Source organism: Giraffa tippelskirchi, chromosome 14 (assembly GCF_054371585.1).
Source record: "Giraffa tippelskirchi isolate mGirTip1 chromosome 14, T2T-mGirTip1v1.2.pri, whole genome shotgun sequence".
Taxonomy (NCBI): Eukaryota; Metazoa; Chordata; class Mammalia; order Artiodactyla; family Giraffidae; genus Giraffa; species Giraffa tippelskirchi.
Window position 1 is genome coordinate 71,597,179 of NC_137288.1, and position 23,898 is coordinate 71,621,076.

Genomic DNA, 23,898 nt, shown 5'->3' on the forward strand with positions numbered 1-23,898 from the left:
TGTTTAAATTTTTTTAAAGGCAAGCAGTATTAAGCATCTTTCTAAAATCAGAAATAGCTTGTCAGAATCACATTTCCCCTGGTGTAACACACAGGCTTCCCAGGTGGCTCAGTGTAAAGAATCTGCCTGTAAAAGTCAGCAGACAAAGAGATGCAGGTTTGATCCCTGGGTCAGGAAGATGCCCTGGAGGAGGGCATCGTAACCCACTCTAGTGTTCTTGTCTGGAGAATCCCATGGACAGGGAAGCTTGGCGGGATGCAGTCCATAGGGTTGCAAAGAGTATAACACACGTATGAAGGGACCCCACTCTATGCTTCTCCAGTTTTTATGACCAAAGTGGACTGACCGTACTGTCCACCACTGACCATACTGAGGATGACACAGACGTTGGGCCCACTTTGTACGTGGTTGGTCGAAAGCAGTTTTCAACCTTCTCGGTACCGTTTATAAATTTCCCTTTACTCCATCCTGTTAGCATGAGCATAACTGAAATATTTTTAAATACTTAAATGGATCTTGGTTTTGTACATTCTTAGGGGAAAGAGATGGGCTCGAATGGGAAAGGGACCCCTTTGGGAGGGGGTGGCATCGTGCAAAGCGGTGGCCGGACGGTTTCTGGCATCTTCCTCAGGGAAGAACTTATGCCTAATCTCTACCTGACGCGCATTTTCTTTTTAGGTGACTTTGCAGATCACCCCTCCGTGTACTGGCGAGAGGTATTACGAGCATCTCGGACAGTGCTGCAGGAAATGTGAGCCAGGTTCGTGCTGCTCAGCCTCCTTCCGTTGTCCTCCCAGAGTGGGTGGGGCTCTTTTTTGTTTTAATGTTAGTAAATAACTGATTCTGTCCTGCCAGATGAGAAAAGAAATCGGATAGTCTTCTTATGGCAATGGCAGGTAGTAATGTCTGTCATTCTGAAGACAAAAATCTTACTCTCAACAGATGAAATAACTTAAAAATCAAGAACAATTTCAGAAACTGGAATTAAGTACATGCTGGAGCATGAATTAAGTATCAGTTTTCTAAAACACTATTTCTTGAGAAGGCAAGAGGTTTTTTTAAAACTCTGTTTTAGAAGTTTATGATTCAAACTCTCAAAATATGAAATACAACTCTTATTTAAAAGTATTATTTGCAGTAGTTCCCTGGTTGTTTGGTGGTTTGGGCTCAGCTCTTTCACTGCTGCAGCCCAGGTTGAACCCCTGATGGGGAATTAAGATCCCACAAGCCGCGAGGTAAGGCCAAAAAAAAAGTATTCATTTCATAGAAATCCGCCAGGGGTGGGGATGGGGGTGGGGATGACTTTCTTTGAATCACTGATAAAAATTGCCTAAATCTGGTTACAACTTCTCCCACAACATCTACTGAGGAGTAGGAGGTAGACCGGTCACCATTTCCCCAAAGCTGTTTTGGCAAGAAGGTGGCCAGCTACTTCTGTGGCCTCGCTGAGGCCCCAAGTCCACTCTCACTCACTCCCTGTTCTGGGGAGGGAAGAGGAGCTTTGAGGAAAAGGAGCTTACCTTATTACAAATCCTTTAGCTATTTCAGCTACAAATATTTTTTGGGTGCACAGAATGAAGATCCATTATTTTCACGCACATGTGTGTGTGTGTCTGAGTGTATTACTCTCTGATCAAACAAAGTTAACTGTGAGCCCACAGTGTACGTAGGACAAAAGAAACGAACTCTCCGGGTTGACAGTACAGCGGTTTTAAAGATGCAGAGGTGAGGCAGGAGATGAAGTTTCTCTTGCTTAGTCCCCAGGGAACCCCTCAAGTTCTGCAGGCACCAGTTTGAAAACTGTAGTTCTTTTCCTGAGTCAGCAGAGGTTGGGCGTGGAAAGGGCTAGAGTTTTACTTAGAAGGTGTAAAAGACTGCGGTGACCACAGGCACAGCAAACCCCCGAGGTTATCTGGGCCAGCCGGGAGGCCTGAGGAGCCACTGCTGTGAGACATGACCTCTGTCTTTGGGGGACGTCCATGGTCATGTAAAGGGTTTAGTAGATTGGTGCTTTTTCTTTTTTTTCTTGGCTACACTATAAGACTTGCAGGATCTTAGTTCCCCGACCAAGTATCGAACCTGGGTGCTCAGCAGTGAAAATGCAGAGTCCTACCCACTGGTCTGCCAGGGAATTCCCAGATCGACTCATTTTTGTAGATTTATTGAGAGGGAGTATTTTTGATTGGTGCATGTTCCCCCTTCTAATTTAAGGAACGTACATGTCTTCCAAATGCACCACAACTTCTGAAAGCGTCTGTCTGCCCTGTGGCTTGGACGAATACCTGGACACCTGGAATGAAGAAGATAAATGCTTGCTGCACAAAGTCTGCGATCCAGGTGAGTCAGTCCATCAGGGGCAGTGTGGGTCAACGACATTGATGGATACAGCGACGCTGCTTTGGGGGCGAGGGAAGACGTCCGCCCACAGACCCCCAGAGGGCGTGCTTTAGATCCCGGGAGCTTTAGAAACCGCGTTACGGTTTTTCCTATAGAACTTCTGTTCTGGAATCTATCTGTTTTGTTTTGTTTTTATTGAAGTACAGTTGATTTACAGCGTTGTGTTTGTTTCAGGTATACAGCAAAGTGGTTCAGTTGTGTGTGTGTGTGTGCTTTTTCAGATTCTTTTCCCTTATAGGTTATTACACAGTATGGAGTATGGTTTCCTGTGCTATACAGGTGAGCCTGGGTTATCTACTTTATATACAGTAGTGTGTATATGTTAATCCCAGACTCCTGATTCATCTCCCCTCCTACCTTTCCCCTTTGCTAACCATGTTTGTTTCCTAAGGCTGTGGGTCTATTTCTGTTTTGTAAATAAGGTCATTTGTATCATGTTTTTAGATGCCACATATAAGTGATAATATATGATATTTGTGTGTTTAGTCCTGGAAGGTATCTTACACTTGACAAAAGATTCCCACGGCATTTTCACGTGTGTTGTATTACTTAATCCTCACAAAAAACCCTGTGAGGAAGCTACAATTATCCTATTGTAAAAATGAAGAAACTTACAATTATCCCATTGGAAAAATGAAGAGACTAAGAGGGCGTGAGTGATTTCCCCAAGGTTACAAATGAGAAGCCGGACTCAAAGCCAGACCTTCTAACTCTCAGGTCTTTTTCCTAAACTGTCCACGTCTTCCTAGCTCCACAGTCTGATCTCCTTATCATACTGCTATAGGGCTTTTGCCTCAGATCTTTTAAAAATTAAAGCTTATTTATAAGAAGAGGATCAAAATATGTCTCCTGAGTCCCAACCCAGAAGCTCCTTTCTTCCCCTTTTTTTCCGTCTTTCATTCAGTTCGTCTGTTAAGGAAGCCATGCCAGCAGTCCTGTGGGCCTTCCGCTGCCGGGGCTTTGCTAGCTGCATTCTCTTGGTCTCGTTAAACATATTTGTTCTGTTGCCTCTATTTCCTGTAAAGGGGTTATTAGATCTAGAAGGCTGAACAGAATCTGGTTTGGGTTTTTCTGCTTTGTTTTTGGCAAAACTCCTTCAAAAGGTGGGCACAGTGTGACGTCAGGGGTCACAGTGTAGCTGCTTCTCTCTTTTCTGGGTGATACGAGCAGCTGTTGACGATCATGACCTAGATCCATTTTCAGAAAGGTGATGTTCTAATTCCATCATCCTTCCTTCATGTATTGGCTGGAATGCTTTCTGAACAGAAACTTCTCTCATCAACTGGTCATTTCCCTGAAGTGCAGTCTATACAGGAAAGGCAGAATGAATGCTTATAACTTTATTTTTCCACTTTTCAAAATAACGACCCCATCACCAAGTTGTCTCCAGAGGACCCAGATGAATATCACGAGCCAGCGTCCTTTCTCACTCCCTGCCATCTTGGCAGCCGCACTCGGTTGGAGGCATCCTGCACCTAAGACCGCAAAGAAGATGAAAAAGTCGCTGGAGTTGATCAACTCTAGGCTCCAATTCGTTATGAAAAGCGGAAACTGTGCTGGGGTACAAGCAGACTCTGAAAATGATCAGACGAGGCAAAGTGAAACTGGTCATCCGCGCTACCCACTGCCCAGCCTTGAGGGAATGAGGTCGAGTATTGTGCTACAAGGGCCAAAACTAGTGGCCCTCAGTCACTCAGTTGTGTCCAGCTCTTTGCAACCCCATGAACTGTCGCCCACCAGCCTCCTCTGTCCTTGGAATTTCCCAGGCAATATTCTGGAGCCGGTTGCCATTTCCTACTCCAGAGGATCTTCCTGACCCAGGGATCAAACCTGCATCTCTTATGTCTCCTGCATTGGCAAACCGATTCTTGACCACTGGTGTCTATCACTGTGGTGGCAATAACATTGAATTAGGCACAGCATGTGGAAAATACTACAGAGGCAAATACACTGGCTCTCACTGAGCCAGGTGAGTCTGATATCATTAGAAGCGTGTCAGGACAGACTGGTGAAAACTATGTCATGCACAACTTTTCTTTAATAAAACTAACCAGAGCTTATTTTTTAGAAAAAAGAATATTATGAACTCACGGATTTACATATTGGAGGTGTTTTAATCTACTGCAATTACTAGTTTTACTGGGGCTTCAATTCTCTCTCTCCCAAGTGACCCTCTTTTGATACTGCCTCGGGTACCTTTAAGAGCTCTTTCTCCCAGGCTTATCTTGGACACTTCCTTCCCTGAAGCTGGAATCAGCCATTTTTCCAAGGATTTCTCATTGCTTCATTAGAACATCTTATTTAGTGACTTCAGTTTGGGTACTCAGAAGGCTCATTGCCACAAGGATTGATCCTTGTATTGATATTAAGGTTTTTTTTTCAATAGACAGAACAAAAATACTAGGAAATAAGTATTTTTCAAAGCACTGTAATATTTCTAAAATTAGAGATAGCTGGCAGATTTTGTCTGGAGAAGATAGTATGGAAACTCCACTGAGCAGAAGCATCTGATCAAGTCTTTTTTTCTTTCCTATTGCTTAGTAATGAGTTTGACTCACCACTGTCTCTTGGAAAGAAAGATTCAGTCTGTCTACTGCCAAAATTGATTAAAGCCCCAAACCTGGTGCATTAAGATATTTAAAAATATGTCAAAATCATCCATCACCACACAGGGTTATATGCACTTACTTTTGAGTGGGGTTGGGGGGAGGGCTTCCCTGGTGGCTCAGCAGTAAAGAATCTGCCTTCCAAGCAGGAGATGGGGGTCCGATCCCTGAGTCAGAAAGATCCCTGGAGAAGGAAGTGGCAACACGCTCCAGTCTTCTTGCCTAGGAAATCCCATGGACGGGGGAGCCCGGTAGGCTACAGTCCACGGGGTCGCAAAAGATTCGGACACTCCTTAACAACAAATGACAACCACAAATTTTGAGTGGGAGACTGGAATTCAAGTTTTCCAAGGAAAATGACTCTTGTCCATGTGTGTTCGAGACAGCATGTCCATGTTGATGCAAGTTGGTCTGGGTGCTTCACCGCTGACTGAGGCCTCGGAGAGTGGACCCAGAAGGGAGAGGGACCTCAGGTTCTCCAAGCTCTGGTTGGAAAGAAGGGGGATAGGAGACATTGCTTCCCTGCAGTTACAGCTCGAGACAGTGAACTGGGACGGGTTTCTGGTTGGTTTGTTTTCTCTTGGAGCTCTGTCCTTGGCAGTCCAGACTGCTACAGCAGAATACCACAGACTCAGTGGCTTAAACAACAGCTATGTACTCCTCACAGCTCTGAAGGCTGCGATCAGAGTGCCAGCATGGTCTGCTTCTTGATGAGGGCCCTCTTCTTGGCTCCAGGACAGCCGCTTTCTTGTGTCCTCACGTGGTGGAAAGCAGAGAGAGAAAGCATATTTTCTGCTGTCTCTTATTATAAAGGCACTAATCCCATTCAGGGGGGCTCCACCCTCATGACCTAATCACCTCCCAAAGCCCCCACCTCCTAATACCATCACACTGAGGGGCATTAGGATTTCAACATAACAATTTTTAGGGGACACAAACATCAGTCCATAACTAACACTGATAAGTATTAAGGAATATACAATACAAGGGCTGTTTGGACAATCCAGGTTAGATGAGGTTGTATAGTGGTAGGAGGTCTGTTTTAAATAATGTTATTATGCTGTTTTGTGTGTGCCGTTGATTCCTGTTATTCACGGTGCATGCATGCGTGCGTGCTATGCATGCGTGCGTGCTAAGTTGCTCATCCGGTTCCAACTGTCAGAGACACCATGGACTATAGCCCTCCAGTTCCTCTGTCCATGGAATTCTCCAGGCAAGAGTACTGCAGTGGGTTGCTATTCCCTTCTCTAGGGGATCTTCCTGACCCAGGGATTGAACCCAGGTCTCCCCTATTGAAGGCAGATTCTTTTACCACCTGAGCCACTGGGGAAGTCTGTTATTTACGATAGTTAAGTTCTATAAAGTCATCACAAACACTGAGTTAGCAAATACTGCCCCTGGGTGGGTAAACATGATCTAGATTTGTGCCTTTTTTGTGTGTAAAGACACCTTATTTAAGAAATATTTTGATTCATTAACAATGTCACAGTAACACTGAACAAGGTTTGTCTAACGTGTGGGTATTCTCTGGAAGACACGTCACTGCCTTCCTCGAAACACTCGGCAACAGTTCAGCCCTAGGCTAGGGGGCCGCTTTACAGAAGGAGCTCACCAACAAAAAACACAAAAATAAGACACTAAATAGACGACAAGAAGGATCCTGATTCCCAGTGTGAGAGCTTAGACTGAAGGCAGCATTACCTGCTTTGCCCTCAGCTGGGGACGCACCTCTCCAGCTGGTGGCTCAGAGTTTTCACTGCTCTGCGTGCTTCTGAGAACAACTGCAAAAGCGCCAGGAGTATTGATTTGGATGATACGATTAGATTTTAAGGAGAAGGTGAAATTGCAAGTATGAACCAGCGAATAATGAGGATGAACTGCATGTGAGCATTTACCTCTGTTGCACAAAAACTGAAAAGGGTCAGGAGGTTTGACACAAGGAGAGAGCACTCTGCTCTGTGTGGTCAGAAAAGAGAGGACAAATGCCTTATCCTGAATTTGGAGGGAGAGATTAATTTCCAAGTATGTCGCCAGGCCCAGCTTCCGTACTTCTCCCACTTACCTGCTCACACAGGGAGGTCTGTTTTCAAGGCGGCCCTACAGGACCTCAGATGAACCCCCGTCTCCAGATACCCTACGGGTTTAGGTCCCATTCGCCCTGGTGTTAAGAATGTGTCTCACACTGGATTTACTATAAAAAGCAAGGAGCTGTGAAGTCCAGTTTTGCATGAGTCAGTCAGTGCTTAGCAACTCCCCGGGCCTTAATCTTCCTACTAAATGAAAACTGACTTCTCAAAACCCACAGGTCTCTTAATTATTGAGAGAGAGAAAAAACAAACCTAAAGCGAGCGGGATGTTTTGGTCCCAGCACGGAGGTGCGCGGGGGACCCTGAGGGTTCCCGGGTCCTGGCCTCCGTGACTCAGCGCGCGCCCCGGGCGGGCGGGGACCGGGCCGGGGGCGGCGGGCGCGAATGGCGCGAGGCGGACGGTGTGTCTTTCTCTCCCGCAGGCAAGGCCCTGATGGCCGTGGAGCCCGGCAACCGGACGGCACCGCGGCGCTGCGCCTGCACCGCCGGCTACCACTGGAGCGAAGACTGCAGCTGCTGCACCCGCAACGCCGAGTGCGCGCGCGGCTTCGGCGCCCGGCGCCCCGGTACGCGCGGCCGGGCGGGGCCTTGGGGGGCGCTCCCCTGTGTGCGCGGGGCCCCGCGCCGGCGGCCTCTCGGGGCGCTCCCCTGAGCCGTCAAGCTCGGCCGGCGCGGGGCGCGGGAGGAGACGAGGGTCCCCGGGGGCCGAGCGCAGGGTGCGCGCCGCAGGACGCGGGAGAGCTCGGCGCCCACCCCCAGGCTCCTCCTCCTGCGAAACCTTCCCACCCCCATTTAGGGGGAAACCGGATCAGGCAGGGGTCCCCAATTTGTTTTTTTTAGAACTTGTGCTCTCTCTTAGAAGAATTTTGCAAAGCCGTGTGCCTCCTGCCAAAAGTTTAAATCGACATCTAAACATTTTTATTACAAATTTCAAGAGTTGCTAAGGACTTAGTTTCCAGCGAATTAGTCCGTAACACTTTCTAAAATTTTCGTGGGTTCTGAACCCCATAGCAGTTAGATGCCCATCATCATCCGTGTAAAAAGGTAGCTATCAGAGGACTTCCCTGGAGGTGCAGTGGTTAAAACTCCGCGCTCCAGCGCAGGGGACGCGGGTTTGACCCCTGGTCGGGGAACTAAGGTCCTACATGTCCCAGGGTGTGGCCAAAATTTTTTAAATGAAAAAATAAAATTGCGCTAATCGTCTCGAACGGTTGGAAACTCTATAGGGCTCTTTTCTCTCCTTTGATTTGTATCCATTTCACCTTCCCCACAGAGTTTCATCGTAATATATTTTTAGGCTCAGAGGGTTTTTACTAATTACCTTTTCATACTCTTTCACATTTTAAAAATGCACCCACCTGAAATTTTAATTTTCTTTTTGGTTGCACCAGGCACCTTGCAGGATCTTGGTTCCCCCACCAGGAACAAACCACCTCCCACCCTCTCACCCCCTCCATCCCCGCCCCCTGCAGTGAAAGCTCTGAGTTCTAACCAATCATTGGACCGCCAGGGAATTCCGTGAAATTTCAATTTTTAAAAATTTCTTGTGACTCAAGCTTTTAAGGTTAAAAGCATTTCTTCTGGATTGAGTTGTTGTATAGTGATTATTACACAGTTGGTCCAAAAGATGAATGACTATATTATATTTTTGCTATACTATAGTTATAAAAGTAAAGCCTGAGGTTGGGAGAATTAAAATATTATTCATCTCATTTCATATTGAGGAAAATGTGCATCATAGAGTCTGACTAAGTCAGTCCTTATTATCAGATTATCAGTTAAACCAGACAGGCTTTCTTTTGGGAAAAGTCAGACTTGATTTTTTGTTTACTAAAACAAATCTCATGACAGCCTTCTGAATCCTGGTTCTAAGATAAAGGCAAGACCCGGAGCCTTTCATGCAGTAAACTGCATGAAAGAAGGTGCTGGTCCCTTTCTGCTTTTTTTTTTCTTTTCTTTTCTTTTCCGGTCCGTGTCTTCAATGCTTTGCCCCTTTGGGAATGTAATAGCTGAAGGGTAGAGAGGGTGAGGTGAATGCATGAAAATCTCACCCCTGCATCACAATGTATGTGAGCTCAGAACAAGTCAGCCTGAGTCCAGTTACTCCTTTTATGTTGTCACACCCTTGCCCTTAATGGATGGATGTTAGTCCCTCGGTCGTGTGGACTCGTTGTGACCCCATGGGCTGCAGCCGGCCAGGCTCCTCTCTCCATGGAATTCTCTAGGCAACAACACTGGAGTGAGTAGCCATTCCCTTCTCCAGGGAATCTTCCTGACCCAGGAATCTAACTGGGATCTCCTGCATTGCCTGTGGTTCCTTTATGTCTGAGCCGTGGGGGGAAGCCCTGATAGATGGACAGGGAGGGACAGAAGCTGTTCTGAGGTGCTCTGAACAAAGGAGCTTTCTGTTACTGAGCTGTTGACTTGTTGCTTTGTTTGGTGCCTCAGAAGTTTGGCTCTGCGGTAGGATTTGGAGTGGGTATGACGTGTGCCTTCCTTCGTCAGTGGGAGTAGTGTGATTGTGCAAGAGAAAAAAGAAGAAAGTGCAGATGCCCCCAGCAGGTCAGAGCAGACGTGAGAGTCAAGTGTATGGACGTCGGTGCCTTTCAAGGTCTCTGTGCCTTGCAGCCCCTTAGGAAGCCGTTTTGTTTCTAAGGGTTACTCTTCTGCTGCTGCTAAGTCGCTTCAGTCGTGTCCGACTCTGTGCGACCCCATAGACGGCAGCCCACCAGGCTCCCCCGTCCCTGGGATTCTCCAGGCAAGAACACTGGAGTGGGTTGCTGTTTCCTTCTCCAATGTAGGAAAGTGAAAAGTGAAAGTGAAGTCGCTCAGTCGTGTCGGAGTCTTAGCGACCCCCTAGACGGCAGCCCACCAGGCTCCTCCATCCATGGGATTCTCCAGGCAAGAGTCCTGGAGCGGGGGCCATCGCCTTCTCCAATGCGTGAAAGTGAAAAGTGAAAGTGAAGTCGATCAGTTGTGTCCGACTCTTGGCGACCCCGTGGACTGCAGCCCCCCAGGCTCCTCCGTCCCTGGGATTCTCCAGGCGAGAGCCCTGGAGCGGGGGGCCGTCGCCTTCTCCGAAGGGTTACTCTTCTAGAGTGTGATTATTATTTTAAAAGCTGTTTGAATTCATCTGAGTGACTAGATATTGACTGTACCTTTGCTGATATTGTTTCAAGGCAAATCTAATTGCTAGAGTAAGGAATGAATATGCTACTTATTGGGGCTTCCCCGGGGGTTCACACAGTAAAGAATCTGCCTGCAACGCAGGAGATCCAGGTTTGATCCCCGGGTCGAGAAGATCCCCTGGAGGAGGGCTTGGCAGCCCACCCCACTACTCTTGCCTAGAGAATCCCAAGGCCAGAGGAGCCTGCGGGCTACAGTCTGTGGGGTCTCAGAGTCGGACACGACTGAAATGACTTGGCACGCGCACACCGTTATGTATTGAGCAACTGCAAAACCACGAGTGCACTTCCCACCTGACTTTGGACAGAGAAAATGTAATTCCTTATTTTTGCATTTTATTCGTGAAGATAAACCACGGAAGTGCTACTAATTTCAAGGGTAATTTGTGGTTTTGGCACAAGCCAATTGCTTATTATGACAGCACATGGTAGCCAGTGTCCTTCTTTACTGGAATTACCAAAGGGCCGTCCTGTGCCAGTTGCAGTAAAAGGAATAGACAGAGGAAATCTGAGACATTTCCTAGTTTGATAATATAGTTTATGAGGAATATGAGAGAGGCAAAGACAGCCTACTAACCAGGATTAATTCCTGCTCTCAGAGCTGTGGCTTAAGGCAGGGGTCCAAAACCCATCCCACCACTTGTGTTTTTGTAAACAGGGTTTTAGTGGAACACAGCCAGGGTGTTTTTATACATTGTCTGTGACAGCTTTCACACTGCAAGTAATTTGCAGAGACCAGAGGGCCTCAAAAGCCTAAGATATTTATCATATGGCCCTTTATAGAAAACAACGGTTACTGCCAACCCTTGGTTTAAGACAAAGAGCCCCAGAGTATAGCGTGGGTTTTGATTTTGAAAACTTTGTCAATACTCCAATGCTTAGACTGGTAAAATTATTGATCAGAAGGGGTCAGGGCAAGAAGTTTCCTTTGAAAGTGGTTAATGGGCTAACATTCTCTGTACCAAAGCCTGGCGAGGGAGACAGGAGAGAACAGACTTGGTTGAAAGAAAACAGACAGCAGCTCCCTGGCCAGGAAATGAAGGACGGGTTCTGACCGGCAGAGGCCGTGGACCGGGGAGCTGGACCGGATTCAGGTCTGGCCTTCGCGTCCTGACCCTGGGCCCGGGACCCCCTGGACGTGCTGCTGTCTCGTGCTGCGGGATCTCGGGCCCCCTGAAGGCTGGGGGGCTTCCGCCAGTAGCCACAGGGGGCCAGGGCGGCGGGGGGAGCGGAGGCTGCGGGCCCCTCCTGGCCGATCTCTAAGTGTCCCGTCTGTCCCGTGTTCTCTTGTCCGTCGGTCTTTCTGACAGTGCAGCTCAACAAGGACACGGAGTGTGAGCCCTGCCCCACAGGCTACTTCTCCGACGCCGTTTCCTCCACGGAGACGTGCAGACCCTGGACCAAGTAAGTGGCGGCGAGGGGATCGAGAGCTGGTTGATTTCTAAGAGCTCCCCCTCCGCTGTCTCCCCCTCCGCTGTCTCCCCCTCCGCTGTCTCCCCCTCCGCTGTCTCCCCCTCCGCTGTCTCCCCCTCCGCTGTCTCCCCCTCCGCTGTCTCCCCCTCCGCTGTCTCGTCTGTTTTGAAAACAGAGTGATGCAGTTTGGGGAGGCTTCCTCTGGAAGCCAGTTCCACAACAGAAACAGTCTGTCAGCTGGGGGTGAGGGAGAGAAGCCCCTGCCCACCCCGTCCTCCCCGGACGGGTGGCGGGAGCCGTGTACCACTGCAGATTCAGTCTGACTGAAGCTTTGATTTACAGCTGCAGCTGCTTTCCCCCTTTTGTAACTTTATTTAGTTGCTTATGATGCTTATTATCACTCACCAGTCTCTGTTTGCCCAGCTTCCCAGCATCGCTGGTTTATTTGTGCAAAGACGTGTGTGTGTGTGTGTGTGTGTGTTGTATATGTGCATATAGAAGCCTCCTGTTTAAATGAATGTTTACACACTTGGGTTTTTTTCCACATAATATATCCTGAAGAAAACTCACTCACATTAATTCACTTAGATCTTTGTGGCTTTTTCTAACTACATAGTTTGTCGTCATAGAGATGTACCATAATTTATTTAACAAGTTCCCTTGTTGTTGTTCAGTTGCTCATTCACGTCTGACTTTGCGACCCCACGGACTGCAGCACGTCAGGCTTCACTGTCTCCTGGAGTTTGCTCACATTTACATCCACTGAGTCGGTGATGCCGTCCAACCATCTCATCCTCTGTCGTCCCCTTCTCCTCCGTCTTGCAGTCTTGCCCAGCATCAGGGTCTTTTCCAATGAGTCAGTTCTTCGCATCAGGCGGCCAAAGTACTGGAGCTTCAGCTTCAGCATCAGTCCTTCCAATGAATATTGAGGGCTGATCTCCTTTAGGATGGACCAGTTAGATCTCCTGGCAGTCCAAGGGACTCTGGAGTCTTCTTTAGCACCACAGTTTGAAAGCATCAATTCTTCAGCCCTCAGCCTTCTTTATGGTCCAAGTCTCACAAGCTCCCTATTGATAGTCATTTAAGTGATTTCCAGTTTTTTCCAGCGATAAATAAATCTGTAATGTGTCATCTCACCTGTATACTATCTCGCACTTATGTGAGCAAAGTCGTAGTGAAATTCCTGGATCCTTTCACTGCGTGCCTATTGTTGAATACTCATAATCAATGTCATGATTCTTTCAGTTCCCAATAAATTAATTCATATTAAATATTTATTATCTGATCCACCTATCCAGGTTTTATTTTGAAAAAGATTTTCTGTGTTTTCAACTTCAAAGGGTATTCACCTGTAGTTTATCACTTAGCCATGGTAATTGGATTCGGAATCTTCTTTACTAAACACACCAGTCTGCTCTCTCGGACCGCACTCTAAGAATAGATGTTAGCAGTGGCAGTAGTTACTTTCGCTTGTCTCTCTGTCCACCTTAGTGTGTGTGGATAGGCACTGGGGATTCAAACATCCAGGAAGACCTTGGTTCCTCTCCTGAATGAGCTTGCAGTCTAATAGGGTAGAATCTTTTCTAGCTTTTTTTTTTTTTTTAAATAAGGATATGTAACCAAAGGACTTATGTACCTTTCCCTTCACAGCTGTACCCTTCTCGGAGAAACAGAAATGCATCACGGAACTGATCAATCAGATGTGGTTTGTAGTCCTCTCCGACCTCCGAATCCACCAGATGGTATGTTTAGTAGAAAAGGTTGGTTGGGTAGGTGTGCCCCAGTCTAGGCAGCTCTTCTAGATTTCTCTCGAATTACATGCTGTATCCAGAGGCAACCATGTCTCCCTTTTCATCTCATCCTATCCATGATCCCTGAGAAAGGAAGTGCAACCCACTCCAGTACTCTTGCCTGGAAATTCCCATGGATAGAGGAGCCTGTTGGGCTACAGTCCATGGGGTTGCAAAGAGTCGGACATGACTGAGCAACTTCACTATCCATGGTCAGCTCAGTATTTCATTTTATCAGCGTTGTAATTCCAGATAGGTTGTTTAGTTGATGATTTTCTACTGTGGAATAGATAACCAATACTGTATTCATATATACCCCCCAAAAAAGAAAGAAAATTAAGGTGCAAATATAAATTAAAATGCCCAAATATGGTAAGGTAGTGGTTATCACAGCAGGGTATTTATGGGAGATTTTGGTTACCAACCAGAGTCAGCAACTTGCTAGAATACCATTACCATTATTTCTGGAACATCTGGAGGATCCAATCAACCTCAAGTACAGTTTCAGTGACTGACAGAAAGTGGGCAGTTGGTGTGGAAGCTGCTTACCCAGGTGAGTGAGATGCTGTGGAGGTGGGTCCAGGTATCTCAGCGCAGGAGGAGCTTCCTAATGAGGCAGGAGCACCTTGGCTGCAGAGTCATGTTGGTGAACACGGACTAAGAAAAGCAAGGCTGTAGCTTTGACATTTTGGCAAACAGGAGGGCATCAAAGGTTCTGGATAAGGAATTACATAGAGCAGCGTTTTGAAAAGACCTTTCTGAAGAGAACGTTAAAGATCACCAAGGGAATTAAAAATTGTCTTAAAAAAGACAGAAGGAAAAGAAAGGCCAGAGTCCCAGAAACCAGGTCGTGTAAACTAGGAGTTTATAATATAAAGGTTCGAGGATTTAAATGGTGAGATGAACACAATGCTTGAGTCCACATTGTGTTGTAGATGAAGTGCCTGCAACACTTTGCAGGATGGCTGTGGTTCTGTTCTCAAGACCAGCAAAGCCCTGGCACCATGTTGTTATTTGGAAAGAGCTATGATAAGGGGCTTCCTTTTGCCTCCGGAGCTCATCCACCTGCAGAGAGTGAAGTGTTCCATAGGTAAGCAAATACGGAGCCAGATGTGCTGTCAGGCCGATTAGGGTTGTTCTGAAGTGCAAGCATTTAAAGCTGGTCCTGGGCTGGCCTCCCTCGGAGCGAAGGCAGTCAGCAGGGTTGGGCTACGTTGTTGATTTCACCTTTTCAAATGGGAGCTCTCCTCGACAAACCTACAGTCGACGTTGGGTCCCTTCCTGCTTCTTTGATTCCATACCAACATCCTTGATTCCAGGATTTAATTGAAAGGGTTATGCTTTTGAGAAAGAGTAAAAATGAATGATAGTTAATGCCGTTTTTCTCATTTTCTTCCAACACAGAACCGCAGATTTACTTGCCCAGTTTAATTATTCTGCTCCTCTTCATGTCTGTGGCTTTAGTAGCTGCCGTGATCTTTGGTGTTTACTATAGGAAAAAAGGGAAAGCACTAACAGGTATCGTGTCCATGGTGGGTTTTGAATATGAGTCTTAAAGCAAACTGATGCATTTCTAGGTGTACGCTTTGAAAATACATAGACTGCCTTCTGACTGCCTCTTTGGATCTGTTTAAACTAAGGTGAAACACGCTTTATACCAAACTCATTGTTCTCTAGCAAAACAAACAAACAAAAATCCATTGTTCTTGTTTATGAATAAGAAATATAGTTATTTATCCTAGGTGCAGGAAACTGATAAATATTGTAAAGATTATGCACATTAGATATACAGGGGTTGCATGTAACCTAGAATATATTTTTAATTATATAATTAATTAAAACAAAAACAGTATGTTCAGGTAAATGGCAGATGGAAAGTTTTGACTGGGGGTTACCTTGATAGGTGAATTTAAAATTCTGAAAATAAGTTGCCTTATATTCAGTAAGATGCAGGTGCTCATTCTTAGAATGAATAATCAAGTGTCATCTGTTTATTGGGAACAGTTTTCCACCAAAAAATTGTTTGATAATATCTTTTAACATCAGTTCCTGTTTGACTTTTATACTCCAAAGCTAAAACAGTATAATTTTTAAGAAAGGGGTCAAAACATCACTAGGTTTCCTAAACCTAGTGTCCCTGATTTGTTTAACTTTTGTTTCATACTGGAGAATAGCCAGTTAACAATGTTGTGATAATTACTGGTGGGCAGCAAAGGGACTCAGCCATACGTGTACATGTAACATGACTGTCTTTTGAAGCACCTGCGGTCTCATCGTCCTTCCCCATTTTCAGCTGCTCACTTGTTTATTGCATCTGCCTTTGCTGTGGTTCCATCAGTTCTCCCACAGTCACATACATGGACTTCACAAAACCTTGCATATCTTACTGTTTCCATTAACATTCCGATACCTAATGTAACCCTGGGCAATCCAGAGACTAACAGAAGAGGGAAGATGGTGATTGAAGATGCCAAGCGTTCAGCAGAGAGCGAAGGGGGGAAGTTGGACTTCACTTTTTTAAAAGTCTGTTCCCTGGTGAATATTGTTATTCAATGCAGCTTCACCTCCCCAGCATTGGAAGTGGAGATTTGAATAATGCATGTTCAGAGATGCTGATGGATTGCTGGCTCATCCAGTCATGTTTTCATGAGATACCCAGACTTCTGATGTTTTATTCTTTAGTTTTTGTCTATGTCATAATCTCTTCTGGCCATATCTTATGAATGCCAAGGGCAATGGGCCTGCCAATCAGTGAGTCGGGATGTGTGACTGTCTGCTTTCTCTTCATCCCTTCGTTCAACACGTGTTTGTTGGTCACCAGGGGCTGGACAGGCACTGGGGTGTCAATACCAAGCCACACAACAGAGCCCGTGTCCTTAGGGAGGAGGCTCCTCAGTGGGCAAGGCGGGCGTTTTGCCCAGAGTGAGGCTGAGTGTGGGAAGGGAGGTACAGAGCTTCAGGTGACAGAGTTGTTTGTCAAGCTTTGTGGTCAGCCAGGGCCTCCCAGGGGAGCTAAGATCTGAAAGACAAGTTGGATTGCACTAGCCCAAGGGGACCAATAGAATTGCATCTTTGGAGGGAGCAGGGCGAGCTGGGAGGATTGGAAAGTTAGTGCAGCTGGAGCAGAGTGTGAGAACCAGGGTGAGATGAACCTGGAAAGGGAAGCATGCCCTGGTGGTGCAGCCTTGCAGTTGTGAAGGAGCGTGCTCCCATCCTGAGCAGAGGGAAGGAAACAGTCCTGTGCTGTTAGTACTTGGCTATTTGACTAATTAAAATAATATAGTAGGAGTGGATGCAGACCCACCAGTAAGGATGGCTTTTGCACTCCTCCAAGACAGAGATTATCATAGGAGTTATCAGTAATCACTGCAGATGGTGACTGCAGCCATGAAATTAAAAGACAGTTACTCCTTGGAAGTAAAGTTATGACCAACCTAGACAGCATATTGAAAAGCAGAGACATTACTTTGTCAACAAAGGTCTGTCTAGTCAAGGCTATGGTTTTTCCAGTAGTCCTGTATGGATGTGAGAGTTGGATTATAAAGAAAGCTGAGCACCAAAGAATTGATGCTTTTGAACTGTGGTGTTGAAGAAGATTCTTGAGAGTCCCTTGGACTGCAAGGAGATCCAACCAGTCCATTGTAAAGGAGATCAGCCTCTGGTGTTCATTGGAAGGACTGATATTGAAGCTGAAACTCCAATACTTTGGCCACCTGACGCGAAGAACTGACTCATTTGAAAAGACCCTGATGCTGGGAAAGATTGAAGGCAGGAGGAGAAGGAGACGGCAGAGGATGAGATGGTTGCATGGCATCACCGACTCAATGGACATGAGTTCGGGTAAATTCCGGGAGTTGGTGATGGACAGGGAGGCCTGGCATGCTACAGTCCATGGGGTTGCAAAGAGTTGGGCACGACTGAGCAACTGAACTGAAGACTGAATGAACTTTTTGGCCCACCTAATATTCGGCTTTACATAGATCAAAAAGTTGTTTTTTGATAAGAAGAGGAAGATGCCTTCATAGTCTTTAAATTGATTGATTTTCTTTTAAATGTTTTCACTCTCAGGATCTTTTACCCACAGATTTGCAGATGACTGTGTTTAAAGATAGTATTGAACTGACATAGAGGTCAATAATGCTGAATTAGAAATAGGAAATAATAATGTGAAGCCTTATCTTTACTTTGTTTTTCTAGCTAATTTGTGGCACTGGGTCAATGAGGCTTGTGGCCGCCTAAATGGAAATAAGGTAAGTTTAGAAGTCTAACGTGCCTCCTTTAAGCACTGTTAACAATTTGGGGAAGTTACCTGGTGGTCCAGTGGTTGGGACGCTCGCTGTGCTTCCACTGCAGGAGGCTCGGGTTCGATCCCTGGTTGGGGAATTAAGAGCCTACCCATGGAGTGCGTAGGTTGCTGTAGCTATTATTAGTCAAATATTGAGCCAAATTGTGAATGAGTAGTTTTCCGTTAAGGGGGTGGGACCTCGCATCCCAGGACCGCTCCCAATCCTAAGTGCTGTTTTCTTTGCATTTCATTCTGCTTCAGTCATCTCTGTGCCCTTGTATTATTTACATTATTATTTTAGTACCAACCTCGACTGCCCTAGGAGAGAAGAGTGGTCACATTACTTTCCTTTGTAGTTATTTTGGTGGCTTTTAATTTGGGTATGACTTCAGCATTGTAGGAGAGCAGTGAGAAGAGTATAAAAACCTTCCGCATGCCCTCTCCTCAGACCCAGCCACTGTTTATGTTTTCACGGCGCTTTATTATTTGCTCTCTGCATGTGTGTCTGGGCTCCCAGGTGCTGCTGGTGGTAAAGACCCCGCCTGCCAGTGCAGGAGGCTTAGGAGATGCGGGTTAGACCCCTGGGTCGGGAAGATCCCCTGGAGGAGGACCTGGCAGCCCACTCCAGGATTCTAGCCTGGAGAATCCCATGGACAGAGGAGCCTGGGGCCACAGCCCATGGGGTCACAGGGAGTCGGACTCGACTGAGCAGCTGAGCACAGCAGCACGTGTGTCTCTGCCTGTGTACTGTTTCCTCTGGAACCTTCTCAGGGGCAGACACCGCGCCCCTCCATCCTTAAATACTCCCATGTGAGTTTCTTCAGAACAAGGACATTCTCTTATGTAACCATAGTACATTTATCACAATCAAAAAACTTAGTAGTGATACAATACTGTTATATAATTTACATTTGATCTTAAGATTTCGGTAATTATCCCATTATATCCTTTTAAGATCTAGTTTCTTAGGAATTCTCTTGTTGTGTTAGTCGCTCAGTCATGTTTGACTCTTTTCCACGCCCTGGCCTGCAGCCCGCCAGGCTCCTCTGTCCATGGGATTCTCCAGGCAAGAACACTGGAATGGGTTGCCTTTCCCTTCTGCAGGGAATCTTCCCACACTTGGCTCTCCTGCATTGCAGGTGGATTCAGAGCCACCACCCTGAGTTCATACTGATTTCTCTAATTCTGGCCCCAGCACTACAGGATTCATTATAGTCTTTCCTTAACTGTACTTGAATCCTCCCTTCTCCTGTAGCAGGAAACCCCATTATTCTCAATCTATTTACTCATTTACTCCATTCCAGAATACACAGGCAGTAGTTTCAGAATTACTAAGCTATACCACAGCAAAAAGCAAAGTTACTAACTAGAATCAATATTTGTTTGTGGGTTTTTAGAAAAATTGAGATTGAGAGCATAGGCGAGATCCAGTGTTCTGAAATTATTTGGGTTAGCTCCCTCCCTTGCTTGGATGTAAACACGCCGCCCTCTTGGAAATGCAGTTCGATTCATCTGTTTCTGGTTGGGCTCTATTTGAGGGCTCCCCACACCCCCTAATCTTCAATAGCCCAATGAAGTGCAGCACTGAGCATTCCGTCTATACTTGTTAATGGTGGAAATGATTACCAGAAACACCGTTTTCAGCCACGTTTAGCAGAACCACGTTCTAACGCTGGTATTAACGCTCTGCCTTCTGTATTTAAATCAGCAGGAGTCCGCAGGCAACACTTTCAGCTGCACTCATGCGGAGGCCGCCAGCGCACCCGAAGTCTGTGAGGGAGTCTTCCTGCTGACTTTGGAACAGAAGGTGTTTTCTGAAGACACGTGCTGTCCGGAGGCGGGGAGCGCGTGCGCAGCAGCCTGTCTCCCCCGGGGAGACGCTGAGATGCTCTCCTTGGTCAGCGAGATCGAGGGGGACCCCTTCAGGCCGGTGCCCACGGAAGACGAATACACGGACAGGCCCCCCCGGACCGCAGACTCCGTGGTGGTCCTCACCCCGCCTGGAGGCCGGTCGCCCTTCCCCGAGCCCCTGGAGGTGGGCGAGAACGACAGCCTCAGCCAGTGCTTCACGGGTACGGACAGCCTGGGGGGCTCTGAGAGCCCCCGCCTCCCCGCGCCCCGCTGCAGGACTGAGTGGAGGCCCGCGTCCCCTGAGAAGTCCTTGCATGGAGAAGCAGGGGGCGGCCGGTGCCCGCACTGGGCGGCTGGCGCCCGGTCTGCAGATGGCTGTGCAGGCTGCGGGGACCCGACTGGGGGGGACCCGGCGCCTGCACTGGGGACCCCCGCGAGTGGACCCTTGCCCCAGTGCGCCTACGGCATGGGCCTTCCGCCCGCAGCAGACCGAGCTGAGGCGGGGGCCCAGCCCCCAGACGGGGCCGCCGCCGAGCTGTCCGGCCCCGCGAGGGGGGGCCCCGGTGACCAGCCGCCTGCCTCAGGTAAGTGACCGCGGGCTGCGCCCTCCGGCACAAAGGCCTGGCTCCGTCCAGGGTCTGCGCGCCAGTCACCCGCCTCTCGGTCAGCAGGGATGTGCAGTGGGAAACATCCGCTCCTGTTTCTGATAGGTCTCTGCTGGGTGGGTTTCCATTCAGTCCACACGTCGGGTTTGTGGACTGTGCCCTCTCTCTCTCTGTGGACTCTATTTGGTATACACGTGTCTCGTGCCCTTTGGCATTCGGGCTTCTCACGACGGGGTTAGACCTCAAATCTCAGCATTGAGCCCTGAAGACAGTGTCAACATTGACCTCAGGACTGGCTGAAGTCAAGGCATTCCCACAGATTTCTGGATTTGGGTTGTTTTTTTTTTTTTCTCCTAAAGCAACCTAGGCTTCGAATCCCACCCTAAAAAACTCTTATACATTTCAGGACAACAAACAAAATTGCCTAGTTAATCCTTGAGGAATTAGTATTTATTGAGGGTAGTTCGTTGGTTCTGGACCAAATGAATGAGGCAATAGCTGTCCTTTGATGCTTTCTATGAGAAGCCTCTTTGATAGTCGCTGCATAGGGTGTATTTATGGAACCAGCAGGATGGTTTTACGATTAAAATCATGATCGAGATTTATTGCTGCAGCACTGCGTGAGCACGAAGGACCCACCAGTTGTAATATTATAGCTTCTTTCTGCGAAGGTACAACACCCTCTGTTTTATTATGTAGTTACAAGGAACTTTGTCACTGATGCCGAAGGCTTCCGCTGGCTCTGGACATTATTTGTTATATTATGGGAAGCAGGGAGGTCAGGGATCTCCCCCAGAAATTTCTAAAAGCTCTAAACACTCTCGCCAGAAAAATAAATATATGAAAAGTGAAGTGAAAGTGTTAGTCACTCAGTCGTGTCCAACTCTTTTCGACCCTATGGACCGTAGCCCGCCAGGCTCCCCTGTCCGTGGAATCCTCCAGGCAGGAATACTGGAGCAGGTTGCCACTCTCTTCTCCAGGGGATCTTCCTGACCCAGAGATTGAACCCCGGTCTCCTGCATCGCAGGTGGATTCTTGACCATCTGAGCCGCCAGGGAAGCCCAAGAGTACTGGAGTGGATTGCCATCCCCTTCTCCAGGGGATCTTCCTGACCCAGGGATCAAACCCGGGTCTGCTGCATTGCAGGCAGATTCTTGACCATCAGAGCCGCCAGGGGAGCCCTATGAATATACGAAAGTGAAAGTGTTAGCTGCTCAGTCCTGTCCAACTCTGCGACCCCATGGACTGTAGCTTCCCAGGCTCCTCTGTCCATGGGGTTCTCCAGGCCAGAATACTGAAGTGGGTTGCCATTCCCTCCTCCAGGGGATCTTCCCTGGAGAACATCGCAGGCAGACTGTTCACCATCTGAACCATATGCATGTGTACTATTTAAAGGGCTTCACAGCCTCCCCTCCTCGCTAAAACCACAAAGCCCAGTCAAGGACATCTTTATCCTGGGATGCTTTTGCTTTCCTGCCTCTTTGTTTAGACCACTAGCAGGTCTAGCAGCTGATCTTGGAATTGTTTTATAACCATGAGGCAGCTCCATCGGGCCCTGAGTGGGGACCACTTTTTCTCATGCTGGTGATGACTCCTGGCTTACTGAGTAGAAGGATGAATTTGAATCTGTTTCCAAGCTTTGCGGTTTGGCTGTACCTATCCAGATTCACTGCTGTGTCAATGCTCAGTCCGCTCTCAAACTGAAAGAGGGAGATGAGCTGGGGGGTATTTTTCAAAGAACCCTGATGTGTTTTTCCTTCCGAAGACCTCAGCTTCCTTTCTTCTTTTTTTTCAAAGATTTTAAGTGATTCCATATCTAAAAGTTCGGCTCTATGCTTCGTTTGTGTGGCTCTCTTTCTTTTCTGGAGGTGACTTTTCTTTTCACTGGTTGGACACACACAGGAAGCACGAGGGCTTGGGGCTGCGGGCCGGGCGGAGCATCCTCGGGGCGGGGGCCACGTCCGTGACTTGCCGGGGACAGAGCGCTTTCTCAGTTGCTGCTGTGTAAAAAGCAGATGCAATTCTAGGAAGAACAATGTTAGACAAAGAGAAAGAGATCATTTTTTGTCCTTAGTGTCATGACACCAAAATGGCAGATCTGAACTTTCCTATAAAGAGTTAAAACAGTGCCCATCTCTGCTTTTATCCTTTATTTCTCTCCAGCACTAAACATCTAAGCATGGAAAAAAGAAAAAACGTGTACCATCCACTAAGTGGTGTTAATTTGCAAGAAGTTTACACTGCTTTTTCTGTCTAAATCTGGTGCTCAGCCATATAAAACATCCGTAGAGCGTTGCCAGCAAGCGGGCCAGATTCATGTTTGCCTGAGGAGCAGCCAGATTGAGTTTTGAGGCTGTGCTGTTGCCTCTATAATTACTTCTACATGAATGGCCTCCTGGCTCCTGGTCCAAATAGCACTTTCTCATTATCCTTTTTTCCCCCCGGCTGTGCCAGGTCTTAGCTGTGGAATGTGGGGTCTTTAGTTGTGTCATGGTCCCCCTCCATCGAGATCATGGAGTCTTAGCCACTAAACCACCAGGGAAGTGCCTCATTAGTGCTGTGCTGGGCTTAGCCATCACGCAGTCGTGTCCGACTCTTTGTGGCCCCAAGGACTGTCCACCAGGCTCCTCTGTCTGTGGGATTCTCCAGGCAAGAACACTGGAGGGGCTGCCATGCCCTCTTCCCAGGGATCTTCCCGACCCAGGGATCGAACCCAGATCTCCCACATTGCAGGCGGGTTCTTTACCGTCTGAGCCACCAGGGAAGCCCATTATTAACTTTTTTTTTTTTTTAAAGAAAATTCACTTGCCTGTACCATCCAGGTCTTAGTTGTGGCTTGTGGGATCCAGCTCCCTAACCATGGATCAAACCCGGGTCCCCTGCATTGGGAGCAAGGCATCTTAGCCATTGGACCACCAGGGAAGTGCTTCTTTACTGCTTTTTTTAAATTGTCATGATTTATGTTCTATAAAATGTGTGGAAGAGGATGGTGCTTGGGTGAAAGTTATAAGTGGGCTTAATCCTAAAAGGCACCATCTTCTCAGGACTTGAGGGAGGTGACCTTTTTATTGCCTTTTGGCTTTGTATGTGTGAATATTTAAAAAGAAAAAAAAAAACTTGCAACCAAATCAAGTGGTTTGTGCAGAAATGACAGGCCTGGGCACTTCCTCAGTAGAGAAAAGTACCTTCTTGGCACCCAACTTCCTTTTGCAGACGATGATAGCTCTTCAAACAGCTCCATAAGCATACCTTTCAAAAATAACACTCGATGGTAAGTCCATTACAGCCATGTCATGACTCTTAAAGAACAGGGAGGATTATCAGCAAAAACCAGTGAAGGGGAGAACGCACTGTGGTTGCATTTTGTGTAGCCGTGTCCTAATTTACGTCCTAAAGTACCCTGATGACTTGGTGGTGGTTACCTTGCTGAAAAGCTCTTTCACCTGGAGGATTCTGTGTCTAGAAAAATCATTCCATGCCAGTGACTTGATTCTGGCTCCTGAGATGATGTAATTGGTTCAGACACTTCTGAGCTGGAGAGAGGTGTTTCTTCACTGGGCTCACAACAATTCTTCATGAGCACCAGCTAATGATTCTCTATCGAGTCGTTACTGAGGTTCTGCTGAGACATACAGACTTGGAAATGCTTGGAAGGAGGGACGGGCACCAGGGAGTGGAC

General features: G+C 47.3%; 1 protein-coding gene and 1 pseudogene across 5 annotated transcripts in view; both read left to right on the top strand.

Annotated features, from left to right (window-relative positions):
• The window catches only part of TNFRSF11A (TNF receptor superfamily member 11a), a 62,748-nt gene that overhangs the window by 25,240 nt on the left and 13,610 nt on the right, over positions 1 to 23,898 (top strand). For 2 of the 5 annotated variants that reach the window (XM_081562270.1, XM_081562271.1), the window contains exons 2-9: positions 679 to 760; positions 2,212 to 2,337; positions 7,513 to 7,656; positions 11,586 to 11,679; positions 13,339 to 13,430; positions 14,883 to 14,996; positions 17,676 to 17,728; positions 19,472 to 20,198. In XM_081562270.1, coding sequence (XP_081418396.1) covers positions 679 to 760; positions 2,212 to 2,337; positions 7,513 to 7,656; positions 11,586 to 11,679; positions 13,339 to 13,430; positions 14,883 to 14,996; positions 17,676 to 17,728; positions 19,472 to 20,198 — 1,432 coding nt within the window. Of the gene's footprint in view, positions 1 to 678; positions 761 to 2,211; positions 2,338 to 7,512; positions 7,657 to 11,585; positions 11,680 to 13,338; positions 13,431 to 14,882; positions 14,997 to 17,675; positions 17,729 to 19,471; positions 20,203 to 23,898 lie in introns of all 5 variants that reach the window. The other 3 variants (XM_081562272.1, XM_081562273.1, XM_081562274.1) reach the window with 2 other exon arrangements.
• Positions 2,649 to 4,578, top strand: LOC145534834 (large ribosomal subunit protein eL30-like; annotated as a pseudogene).